Source organism: Pararge aegeria, chromosome 23 (genome assembly GCF_905163445.1).
Source record: "Pararge aegeria chromosome 23, ilParAegt1.1, whole genome shotgun sequence".
Lineage (NCBI taxonomy): Eukaryota > Metazoa > Arthropoda > Insecta > Lepidoptera > Nymphalidae > Pararge > Pararge aegeria.
In genome coordinates, this window is record NC_053202.1 from 12,167,000 (window position 1) to 12,180,239 (window position 13,240).

General features: G+C 36.5%; 3 protein-coding genes across 8 annotated transcripts in view; 1 reads left to right on the top strand and 2 right to left on the bottom strand.

The window, feature by feature from the left end:
- Positions 1-4,988: 4,988 nt before the first annotated feature.
- The window catches only part of LOC120634172 (ubiquitin thioesterase trabid), a 30,882-nt gene continuing 22,630 nt past the window's right edge, over positions 4,989-13,240 (bottom strand). For 4 of the 5 annotated variants that reach the window (XM_039904602.1, XM_039904601.1, XM_039904599.1 and 1 more), the window contains 5 exons: positions 13,090-13,198; positions 9,193-9,325; positions 8,243-8,336; positions 7,159-7,304; positions 4,989-6,156 (listed from right to left, as the gene is read on the bottom strand). In XM_039904602.1, the coding sequence (XP_039760536.1) occupies positions 6,075-6,156; positions 7,159-7,304; positions 8,243-8,336; positions 9,193-9,325; positions 13,090-13,198 (564 nt within the window). In that variant the 3' untranslated portion in view covers positions 4,989-6,074. Of the gene's footprint in view, positions 6,157-7,103; positions 7,305-8,242; positions 8,337-9,192; positions 9,326-13,089; positions 13,199-13,240 lie in introns of all 5 variants that reach the window. The other variant, XR_005659232.1, reaches the window with a different exon arrangement.
- Positions 9,814-11,973, top strand: LOC120634174. Its single transcript, XM_039904606.1, has 2 exons — positions 9,814-10,234; positions 11,315-11,973. Exons 1-2 carry the CDS (start codon positions 9,908-9,910, stop codon positions 11,921-11,923), a joined length of 936 nt encoding a protein of 311 aa, XP_039760540.1. The 5' UTR covers positions 9,814-9,907; the 3' UTR covers positions 11,924-11,973.
- Positions 10,027-12,666, bottom strand: LOC120634173 (putative nuclease HARBI1). Of its 2 annotated transcripts, XM_039904604.1 has the most exons (3): positions 12,057-12,666; positions 10,867-11,066; positions 10,027-10,666 (listed from the first exon to the last, which is right to left on the bottom strand). In XM_039904604.1, exons 1-3 carry the CDS (start codon positions 12,462-12,464, stop codon positions 10,654-10,656), a joined length of 621 nt encoding a protein of 206 aa, XP_039760538.1. In that variant the 5' UTR covers positions 12,465-12,666; the 3' UTR covers positions 10,027-10,653. The 2 variants fall into 2 exon arrangements, with proteins under 2 accessions (XP_039760538.1, XP_039760537.1); XM_039904603.1 differs by having other exon boundaries at positions 10,027-11,066; positions 12,057-12,664.

Consider the following 13,240-nt stretch of genomic DNA (forward strand, 5'->3'; position numbering starts at 1 on the left):
TACACAAAAACCAAATTTTATATATTTACATAAAACCAAAAGAATACAATAAATAATATTTATTAGAACCCTAAACTCTCTGTACAGTATTGTAAAATATCTTTCTTTTTTTTCATTATTTTTACTTTTTAATAGACTTTTCATTTCCTTACATTAATTTTGTATTATTCCGTGTTCATACAGTCTGTTGTGAAAACGTATTGTATTTTAGAACTATGTTATAAGTCGACCGAGTAGCAACAGCCATTGTCACGAAAAGATACAGCATAAACCCGAGATGCAGTTAAGCAAGTACTGCTGAATGTAGTCATTAGAACTGCAGTTTTGCGGTTTGCAGTTTCGATGCAGCAAAAGTGCAATATTGCAGCTGACGTGCAGTTCTAATTCATAGTTTGAAGTCACTTTGACCCATGGGGCTTTCAATTTTACAAACAGGGTGTTACATTTTTTGTTAGTTTGTGTTGACGACGAAGGAATGTACATAATCTGTTGTGAACCACATATTCTAAGCGAACCAAGTCAATAGCCACCAGCAATTTAGAAGTATTTCCCGTTTTTGGTCCCTACTGAAATTCATCGTCGGAGTATACCTTGGCAGGTACCTACTGCCATGACGCTGCAACCAGATCTCAGGAGGTGACCCATTGTCCGCAACGACAAACGTACGTTTTAATTATTTAAATGTTTTTATTTTTCTCTTCTTTTGTGTAATTATTTGCACGTTGCTGCAGGAGCTATTGTGGCAGTGGAGGTGGAATATTTTGTAATAGTAAAAAAAAACGTGTGTGTACTTATGTACAAGCGTTAGAAGTTATACTCCTACTTAAGAAGTTATACTTGTTTACGTGTGACGTATAGAATAGTTCTAAAATTGTTAACATTAAATATACGCGATATACATACTAAAGGAAAAAGATAGACGGAGTTGTCACGAGTAAAATGTATTGAATAGTCGGTCGATTCTGCTACTCAGTTGGAAGCAAATTTAGCTAGCCGCTGTGGAATGTTGCAACCAAGTAACCTGTTGAATCCATATTTTGTATTCCTTAGTTTCCAACTCAATTAATTTCTTCAACTCGATTGGCTGATACATTTACGTAATGTAATGGTTTGGGCGTTATTTAATGGCAACTTTCCACAGTAGCTAGATTTGGTGGCAACTGAGATACAGAATAGTCTTGATTCATTTACCACAAGCACAGTGTGTTTAGTTTTGCACACTTTACACAACCACGTTTTTATGTCTGACAGTTTTATGCAACATAACAATCGATTATTGTCTGTGAATAGTCAAAAAATAAGTAGCTCGAAACGTCTATCTTTTTCTTTAGACTTTGGTGTAGTACAACTTTAAATACAGCCTTTACTGAATTCCTCATAACCGGGACTAAATAGTTATTAGTTAAAAAAAAAAAAGGAAAAAATAAACAACGGCACAACCTAACCCAAGAAGATATTAATTTTAGAATGTTTATCCATTCAAGTACATAACAATCACACAAGTTCATATAAATTGAATTAATTGTACACTTTATGTGCGAGATAAGCATTATTTTCGTTTTTATTCTAAACTATGGCATAGAAGTTATAATCGACAGATATTCAACTCGTTATGAAAATGATAATTAAGTTTTATGGGTCATGATAAGTTGTAAATAATAGACATTTGCTGGTGTCTTTTAAGTTACGGGCTATTAAAGACGATATGAACTGCATTATGTACAGTACTACAGCTTTTTCAAGTTACATCGATAATAATTGGAAGTGCAGAAAAGAGCCGACCGAAAAACTGGTATGCACGAATGTAATATAGGTCTATTTAGACCCATACTCCATTGGTGTTGACTTTACGTTTAGCATTAAAATACAAAGTTTAGAGTAGTTAGAATTAATTACAAGAGACTTATGTTATCCTACTGAAAAAGATGCAAAAACCTCACGGTTTTCACACCTACCAAAAAAGACTGGACACTTTAGCTGGTAAATCGTTGCAACTTATAAAAGTGGTAGTACTAAACTTGCGACTTGTTTCGGTGATTTACATTAAGTTGGTAGATAATAAAACTTTTAATAACTGTAATTTGCAATAAGTGGGTAGTTTACGTGAAACACGGGTTAAGTATATTAAGCGATAGCCATCAGTCTTGCAGAAACTATCAAACGGCGAGTACCTACATACCTCCTAGTACCTAGTCCAGTCGTATCAGATTATTGCGATGCATTCTTAGCAATAATACCTTTTGGCAAAATTTATACCTACTCCTCCTACTTAAACAATAGCAACTAGAATTTAGTAAATTACATGATTTCTTTAATGTGCTAAAAAAGCATGGGACAAATTATTTTAAATATATCGTCGTTGATAACGTTACCATAGTGGCGATGTTATTTTGTTATTCTTTAACAATTAATTAAACGACTTCGTACGCGTTTATTACGGTGTAAATATGTTTATTTTTCTCAGACAAAGAGTCGACGTTACTCTCCTTTTTTTTCAACTAACTCTATGCCAGAAGTCAAGTTGATTGATTTCTTAGTTAGGGCGTAAAGGAAAGAAAAACAAACGAACAAACAAAAAAGAAACATTTTCGTTTTTATAATATTAGTAGGGATTATTTTTCCATAAATTTAAGACGGTTACGAATCACTCACGCGGTAGCAGTTTTAGTAACTTTATTTATGGGAATATCAACGACAATATAGAACTTCTCAACTTACCCTTCTTTGCAAAAGAGCTTTTACAATAAGTTTAAGAAGGGACCATTCTTGAACAGCGTCTATTATTATCATATATGAATTCGCATTTTTTTTTCCTTGACTTTGGACATCGACTGAAATGAGACTTTTTTATTTTTTACCATAGAACTTACTTGAATTTTTGTCGGATATTGTCAGACTAGTTTTTAACCCATTCGGGGTCTTACTTGGAGTTGCGGCGCGTGACCTTACTCATTAGTATGACAATGGGTGGTATGACAACACCGAATGGGTTCAAACTAGTCGAGCCATCCCTGACAAAAAATCACGTGTGTTAGTTAAGCTGTTTGTAACAGATTTTAAACTTCACCTATGATAGTTTAAATTCTAAAATTATTTGTTTCTCAAATGTCCTACAGAACAAATAAACCAAGTCTCTTGAACAATTAATATCAACCAAACCAGTCGAAAATAATTGGAATTCTTAGAACAATTAAAATAAGAAGTACCCACTGGGTATTTTTCAGAAAATCATAACAGTAAAAATAAAATAATCCGATTGCAGCACCCCGTGGCCTATAGTTGTAAATTAAATGTAAAAACAGAAAAATTACATAGCATTTTAAGAGAATGACAATAAATTCTGGGACTTTATGCTAGCCATGCCATGTGGATGGACATTGCACAGAATATGTCATAAACTTATCCCGCGTTATGTGGAATTAGCACAATATGTCTTCATCAGGCTTGAAGACAGACTTGTTGTATTGTTTTTGGCATATTTTTGGAGCCTGTCTTAAGAAATCAACCCACAAATTCAAAGTCAAATTTCTTTTGCGAAGTTGGGTGGTTCGAATACAAATGTTATTGTAGAAGAATAGATATAGAAATGTACGGCAAAATTCCGCCTTACAGCACGTAATAGAAATCTTAAGTCTTTTAACACGAATAGTATATTTATCATGTAAAATAAAATATTAATGTTAAAAAACCTGAATCCGGAATGTTTTGTTAAAGGAATAACCACCACATTACAGTTCAAAGTGGTAAGATTTTAATCATTCTACTCGCAAAGTCAGTCATTCTAGTGAAATCGTAGAGTTTATGACGTCTTAAAGCTGATATGTTGCAACAAAATCTGACTTATGGACTTAACTTCGTCGTGCCTTCATTTATTAACCGACTGCTCCACAAGGAATAGAAATGTCTATCGGTTGTGTATGCATGTACAGTTTGATTTAAACTTTATGTAGATGGGCGCGGTTAGTCAACTGTACGTCCTGCCACTAGCTGATATCTTGTTCTTCGGACTAAACTTCGTATGATTACACCTATTTATAACGTAGTCAATGAATAGTCCCCTTATAACCAAAATTTACTTTTTTTAATTTTGCGTCATCTTTAGCTTTTATACCCGCGGTAAGTATTGCGTACCCTAGCTGACCAATAGTCCATTTTGTTAGTTCTTATTTACATGTTTGCTCAAAAATTTTCACTTTTATTTACAACGTGTAAATGACAACCGAAATAATACTTCACTTCGCTTTAGAGGTACATTATGAGTAAAACACTGTCATAGTTTTTACTGAAAGAAATCCAATACAGCCCTAGCATCATATGCAAATATAAAATCATGCGACTCCTGTCACTTTATTACGTAAGCGTCGCATAGCGTAGGTACTACGCACGTATCGGTCTTTTTTCTTCAATAGGGTTGTCATAAATAAAGGGTATGTTTTTAATTTATTTGTATGGAAAAATAAATATTCTTACTTTGATTTATTATTCTTACAGGGTTATTCCTAATGTAATATACTTATACAATGTTCAATATTATTTCGTAATTCTGTTACACGTTGTATATTCAACACCAATGGTTTATTCCCTATTGTGAAAACATAAATTACGTTAATAAGCCGGTGGGAAAAAATGAACTATATGTCAGTCGTTTCAGGTTTCCGCGTTCAACTTTTCATCGCCCTTGTATTCCATCAATTTCAATTTACTATTCAATATCTATGTTAAAGTTGTGTATGCCCAGTGGGCTTACGCTGCAGCTTGTTCACACATAGTTTAGTTCATCTATTCGCCTTAAGTTATTTACGCGGCTTTGTACTGTTTTAAATTATTACAAACAGTGTTCAATGAATGAAGGACGACTAAACTGCCAACTTCGAATTATGACTTAGTTTTGTCGTGGTAGAGTTGTAAAATCTTGAATGTTAAGTTCAATTCAATTTGAACTTTATTTTGTAAGAGATAAGATACATTACGCATGTAGCTGCCGCGCCTCACTAAGCAAATTAAACAAGATATCACACAAGGGTGTACAGTATCTTTCAAATCACAATAAAATTTACGTAAATATGAACCGTATTTCTTATAAAATAAAGTCTATAAAACGCAGTTCTACATGACATGTAGCATTAATTTTTTAATATGATTGTAAGAAGCTTGACAATAGCACAAAATGTATGTTAGGTTAGAAACACACTTACAAAACGCCACACGACTCGAAGCCACGCTACGCATGCCGCGTTAATTCAAATCCTTCAGATTATTACGAGAATCACACTTTTTAAGTAAATACTAAGTGTGCACACTTGTGCCACAATGGCTTTTTTACATGAATACACATAAGCCAGCAAGTTTATGCGCTTAGCTTTGCAGTCCACTGGGCTGCAAATAAACAGTGTCTCATTGAGTAAATGTCTACACTTGTGACCTACTGTGTCAATAATGTAACTTGAGTGTTTCTACACATAATTTGAGGATTTTTATTTAATGCGCATATAAATTGAAGAAGAAGCGGAATTTAAACTCGCTATCTTTCTGGCTAACTCGGCATATTATATAGTAGGACAGTAGTTATATATAAGATGGCGCCTTCAGTCAAAGATTTCGAAGGTTTGAAAAAATATAGACTATACTTAATGCGATCAACACCCGGCGGTACATGCTATATAGCCCCCAGTGAACTGACTAGACAGCTGCCTCGTTTGTCTAGTGGTTAATATATTCGAATGCTGACCAGGAAATCCTTGATCCCCGGGTCGAGCCAATAAATAGTATTGGGCTTATCTTAAATGCCTCGGAGAGCACGTTAAGCTCTCGATCCCATCGTACTAAGAGAGTGAGAGAATAGGTGCACCTGTTATTGTGCACTTATTTGTAGTAAGTTGGAAATTGGAAAATCTCTCTTGAGTTTTTCCACCATAAACCCACACATCGAAATGAGTCAGGACAACTGTTTTAAACCCCTGGCAATTCTGGTTAAAGGGACCTCCCGATTTGAATAGATTCAACACGCGTAGCGAGTGGCGTGTTGTAAGTGTGCCAGCGTCTTTATGTTGCGTGTTATGTGTGTAGTGTGTGTGTTACTCGTCGTCCGTGTCAGCGTCGGAGGAGAACTCCGCGGCTGTGTGAAGTCTCGGCGGAAACGGGCCTCTGGTCTGCTGGCTGCAACAAACTTTATATTAGTATTCGGTAAAGAAATATCTAAAGACAAAGCAAATGCAAACCCGGAGGTGGGCGTTAATTGCTGTAACCCAGTTTTTTACTAATACAGTTGTTTCCGTTCCTTATATTATAAGAATTCGTTGTAAATGAGACACAATAAAGACAATTATTATGGTTACAAAAAAAAAAGCCGGGGAAGACCCACATACCCACATTACATGAGAAATGTGTACAAGTTAGTGAGATGATGGCGATAACAATATTCGTAAACTTAACACTAACTAAACTTATATATCGTTCTAAGACAGACTGTGAGATGATGATAATAAAAAAAACCCTGTCTAATTTTGTTGGGAGCTCTTCTTAGACCACGGTGCGTTTGGAAGCTTCCTAGCTTTAGTTTTAAGTTAACGAATGCAGTTATCACCATAACTAACATTAGTGTAACATGTTAAATGTATGAACGCTTCATAAGTGCCTGTGACAAGGTCTACGTGAATAAAACCATTTATAAATTTGACATATTATCTTCATCCGTAGCTTATTAACGTCCCACTGTTGGAAACAGAATACGTTCCTCATAGGAGGCCGTTTATATAAATAAATAAATATACTAAGACAATGCACACATCGCCATCTAGCCCCAAAGTAAGCGTAGCTTGTGTTATGGGTACTAAGATAGCTGATGAATATTTTTATGAATAAATACTTATAAATGTTCATCACACAAACATTGTCCAGTTGTGGGAGTCGAACCCACGGCCTTGGCCACTCAGAAAGCGGGGTCGTGGACAACTGCGCCCCACGGCCATCGGTTCAGAGCACACACCCACCACGCTGCTGCAACGCGTGTCGGTGGGCTTTAACGACTGCTACCACGTGTTTTAAAAACCGGGACCGACGACTTAGCGTGCTCTCGTTTACACACACTGATTACTGTTATTTACCGGTAGCAGCATGCACGTCGCTGCGTGAAAGCGCGCGGTAGTGGGGGCAACTCACGCGAGGCGCCGGTAGTGGTTGAGCCACTCCTCCAGCATCTGCGCCTGGAGCAGCGGGCGCGCGTGCAGGCGTTGGGCCGCCGCCAGCGCGCCGCCGCCCGCTCGCGCCGACACCCAGCGCCGGACCAACGCCTCCTCCTCCGCCACCTGGCACAGACAAAGCCCTGCGATGTTAACTGCTTTGTGTAAGTATATCGTTCATAATAATAATAATAATACCACCGGTTGCTTTGGCATTCGAAAGGGTGGAAGTTTTTTTTTTTTTATAAATTTTTATAGCTAAGCATTGTTAAGAAAATAAATCAATGATAGAATATATTTATTTTTTTGGTAACTATGACCCATCAATATTAAATAACAGATATTATATCTGTTATAGTTATAGTTATAAACAGTAATAATCAAAAACAAAATTAAAAAATATAAAAAAATTAATAATATGAAAATATTGTATTTAAATTTAAATTTTTTTTTATATTTATCGTTAGGTAAATCTATGAAATCACAGAATCAAGAATCACTCAGCACACCTTTGAGAGCATAATGTCAGCAGAACGAGCAGAACTCTCAGACATTCAAAAGAAACTTAGTTGGGGATCTTTTTTATCACCATCTCACGTTATCATTTTAACAAGCCTGGTTAGAGCAATAATTCAGACCCATTTTTTTTTTTATATGTAATCCTTTATAGAATTATATGACTTTTCTATAAGCTTTCGCTTAAAACAAACTTTGTACTTTACTTTTACTCTCTGAGATATCAACCGGTAATTTATTGTGAAATTATATACAATTTCCTTTAATTTTCGAGTGAATGTGTGCTCCGGGACCGAAGTCCTACTATTAATTATTGGATGTTCTTTAATCTACTAGCTGTTGCCCGCGACTTCGTCCGCTTTGGTTCTTAAAGCATATGGGATGATTTAAAAACCGGAAAAAGCGGATAAACAAATTTTTTGGAACATATCTGGCATTTAGTTCTCTGAAAAACATTTTTTCCAGTTCTGGGAATCGAACCCACAGCGTTGGGCTCAGAAAGCAGGGTCGCTGCCCACTGCACCAATCGGCTGTATAGAGTAGTATACCTCGTCGCAGGTGAGAAAGTGTACGGGGAGAAGTTTCCCGTCCGAGTCCGTCAGCGGCAGGTACGTCGTGTCTTCACTCTCCTCCTGTTGCTCGCTGGAAGCGGAAAAAGAAGTATGAACAGACAATAATTAGCGATTGGATAATAGAAACAAAAAATCCAAATTCTAAAATTCTAAATTCATTTTTTAAAAGCACTTTTGAAACGCCAAGTCTGTCCGTTTGTAGTGACTCTACCACCGGCAAGAATTTCAGCACTTAATCTTTTCCAACTTCAACTATTTACATTATAACATTCATTTTTCTTTCTTGTGAGAGACGAAAGCGGAACCGGATGCTTCCAAGCTACCTTGTTACTAAGAAATTTATCAATTGTATATAAATTTATTTATAATAGATGAGCCATCAATCATATTAGACGGCATCATCACTTAACACACGCGAAGTGTTGCCCTGTTTATAGGCATTAATTTTTACTTACAAAAATTGTTGTCAATTTATTAATATTCAAAGAGTCTCATGATCTGTAGTCAGTGAGCGTACACGTGGTTTTTAACGAGGTTAAAAAAGCCGTGCCATGTGGTGACGGCAGATCGGAATACAGTTGTCACCACCCCTCCTCTTCCCGGGCCGTCGTACGTACGCTATGTGAATATAGCGGAGTATGGGCAGCAGCATTCTCTCTGTCATTATGGGCAACGTTGGAAGAGTCTATAACTCCAGCAGTGTACTTTTATAAGTTGTTGATGACAATAAATCAGGAATGCACGCACACACACACGCACGCACGCACGCACGCAAAAACATCGTCGGGGACTAGATATTAAAAAAAATATTCTCTAGCCCTCCAGTTACATCAAAATCGTAGCGTAGGTAGCCAAGCTTTTATACGTGTATGCAGTGCAAGTCACTGTCGATCACCCACCAACGAGGCGTTCGATGGTATACTCACCGACAGATGTACGCGTGGCGGTGGGAGTAAGGCTCAATGGGCACGAGCGCGGAGAAGTGACCGCGCGTGTAGCCCAGGCACAACGGAGACTTGGAGCAGAACTCCGGATCCCACAGCAGCGGCAGGTATATCCCTGACAACACATTCAAAATTCATGCCTTTTAAACTTTGAAACTTTACCAGCTTGGAAGGCAGTTTCCGAGTAGCTGGCAGCAAACTCAGGCCCACAAATAAGTTCTGTACATTTCGCATATCAAATGCAGAAAATGTGTTTACGACAATCATTAATTGAAAATACTACTTATTTTTAATACTTGCGATTCCCGCGACTTTGTGTCCTTGACCGTGTCCTTATCAGTTACACTTGAAAAATATACATACTAATGGTGCTCCCACATTGCCGTTAGAAAATGTTTAATAACGTTAGTAAACATTTGTTAGCAAACATTTAATCACAAATAAATTTTCATGTTAGAAAATGTTTAGTAATGTTAGTAAACATTTTATAACAAAACAAATTATAACAAAATAAAACATGTGTTATCTTTTGTTTGTAAACATTTTATAAGGGTGATGGCGGGATAGGCGGTGCGGTGCGGTGGGGGTTAGAGTACGCAGGTCGCTGCGCGTGGTGTCTCGCTTGTCAGTTCCTTTGTGTCAGCGTGCATCGCTGTGCGTGTGTATTAGTGGTTGCGCGTGCGCCAAGCAATAAAATATGTCCGGTAATTGGAATAACGATGATGTTTACAAACTGATTGAAATGTTTCAAGCAAGAGAAGTACTATGGAACACGATGTCAGAGAGCTACAAAGACCGAAATAAAAAACACGATGCTTGGATGGAAATTGCCAGTGAATTTAATATGGATAAAAAAGTAATTGAAAAAAAGATTCGATCACTCGTAGGTCAATTTAACCGAGAATGTAAATCTAATAAATCTGGTGCAGGAGCTAATGAGTCAAGTAAATGGTTTGCATTTAAAAAACTCATGTTCCTTAAAGGCAAAAATATTCCAAGTTTAACTGTCGATGGAGGGTTGCAGGTGAGTTTTATTTTAACGTCTTTTAATAATATTTAGATGCCCAGTCCAAAAACCCTTCATTTGAAAAATATTCTGCGAATTCTTTTCTTATTTCTTTCCCATCATCTGTCAGGGATTCACATGCTTCAAGTGGTGTTAATTGCTGCTGTTCTAATCTCCATTGTCCATCGATACGTGTACGAGTTACTATGTCATCTCCATCATAGTATTGAGATGGAGCGTAAATCATGCTCGATTCAGTTTTTCTTATAAAATTATGCAGTAGCACGCATGTCATAATTAAAGTAGTAGTTTTTTCTGGATCTAATAATATTGTAGTTCGTAAAACTCTAAATCTGGCTGACAAAATCCCAAATGCGTTCTCTACTGTTCTCCTCGCACGACTCAGTCTATAACTGAAGATTCTTTCCTTAGAATTGCTATCCTGTGGTCCTGGAAAAGGTTTTAATAAGTGTTTTTGTAAAGGGAACGCATCATCTGTTACGAACACATAAGGAAGAGGTTTGTTTCTGCCTGGTAGTGAGCTGTCACTGGGTATTTTTAAACTATTGTCGTTAATTTTATTTCGAAATTTTGTGTTTGCGAAAACTCCGCCATCACTTATGCGTCCTTGGCAGCCAATATTCACGTACAGAAAGTTGTATTCTGCGTCCACTATCGCTAAAAGTACAACGCTGTAAAATCCTTTATAGTTGTAATATTCACTGCCGCTATCAATTGGCTTTTGTATGGCTACGTGCTTTCCATCGATACTTCCTAAGCAATTTGGGAAATTCCATTTTTCTTCAAATGAATTTGCCACGTGTAGCCACTCTTGAGGTGTTGTTGGTATCTGGAACAAAAATAGAAGATTAAGAAATAGGCGCGAAAAATAAATTTATAACTCGTTATTCTAACAAATTTTATTGGATATTTTTATTAAGTATGAAATATTAATAGAATACACTATAAAAAAATATGATTTCAGTTAAGGGTTGTTAAGTAATAGAAAAAGAAAATCGCGGTTATAGATTTTTTTACAATTTTAGCTAATTTGACGCGCCTATAACTTGAAATTATCGTTTAGTTCTATTCTTTCAGGGTAACGAAGAAAACAGAATTGCTTCAGAAAACACTCTCAGTTTGAACGAAACAGGAAATACTGTCACTGATGAAACTACGGGCACGCCTTTCGCCACCCCAAAACCATTTCGGAAAAGAAGACGGCCTGAAGTAGAACAAGATCCAACACAACAAGAAGCTGTAAATATTTTACAAAGAATGTACGAATCTAGAAAAAGCAGGGATGAAAATGACGCATTTGGAGAGTATGTCTCGATGAAACTGAAACAAATAAAAAACAGTAATGCTAAGAATACTGCTCAACATCACATTAACAATATTTTGTACAATGCGACAATGGGACAATATGATTTTCCAACAACCTTTACAGACCCAACCGCTAGTAGTTCCTGGGGATACAACTCTGAACCAAATCTATCCACTTTTTCGGAAAATAATGCTGACTGTAGCTCGAGAGGATACTACACCGCACCGAGTCCCTCGGCTTCATTTGAAACCAGTTCTTCGGATAACTCCAGGACACATACTCGTACCAGCGCAAGAACACAGAGTCCGTCTAATTTATCGGAATCAAGCCAAGATTCGACCCAATCATTAAACGATTTGTTGGAATCAATCAAAAATTAAAAAATACATGTTTGGTTTGTTAAGTATTAAAAAAATTATTAGTAAGGTAAGATAGGTACCTACCTAAAGTATGATTAGATTAGATCATATTAAAAGTAAATAAAAAAATAATTAAAAATGTTGTTTGACTTACCTGTATGTATTCCTTTAAAACCTCATTGAGAGCCTCGCACACTTCTGGTACGATAATAGATATCACTTGGTCTGACAACTTGAACACATTTCCAAGACTTTTATAACTGCTACCAGTTGCCAAAAATCTTAACGTTACCGCAAGTCTTTCCGTCACACTTACAGATTTTCTAAATGTAGTGTCTCGTTTGCCTATTTTTGCCCCAATTAAATTTTGTAGATATTCAAATTCGGAACTGTTCATTCTTATAAAATCTTTTAAGCAACCATCAATACCTAAATCCTTGAGATAGTCTGTGGCACTATATTTTCCTCTAGCTTTTAGCGTTTGGCGCATCCAATAAGAGCGCTTTTTCTTCTTTTTTAAACAAAAAATAAAAGCTATTCCAATGAGCAAATCTTCTTCCATTTTCGTGTAGACGTCCTCAGCCCTCAGAAGGCGAAACCAAACTGCGAGCCAATACTAGATGTTATAAAATGTTTAAACATTTTCCATCAATGTAGGAGCACTTATAACATGTAACAGTTTCTAACAAAGTGCAACAATTGTTAACATTTGTTAGTAAATGTTTTGGTGTTATAAAATGTTTACAAACATTTTATAACGGCAATGTGGGAGCACCATAACGCCGGACTTTTTTTTTAAACTCAACGGAAGTTTAATTTCGTCGTAAATTGTTATGGCGTAACTTTAACCGTTTATACATTTTTATTTATTAATGCTCTGCTCCTATTGGTCGTAGCGTGATGATAAATACCCAATAGCCTTCCTCGATAAGTGAACAATCCAACACATAATTTTCCAAATCGGTTTCGGTAGACGCAGAGATTACCCCCTACAACCTCATAAACTATACCTCTTAAAAATATTAGCATAGAAGTATGGGTATAGACTTTCTAATATTGAGAAATTAAATACTATTGAAAAAATGAAATATTTCCGAAATGATTAATTCCGAATAGAAAAAATCTATTATTTTTAATATATTTAAATACCCTATTGGCCGTTTGCAACAATGTTAGTTTCGGCTTACCCTGGAAGCGTGCGTAGCCGAGCGCCTCCCCGCGGAATGAGTTGACGATGTCGACGCCGTACACGAAGATCGGGCGCCGCATCACGTGCGCAAGCGCGAACACGTGTAGCTGTACAGAGAGGACACAAACTTAATTAACAATAGTACTCAA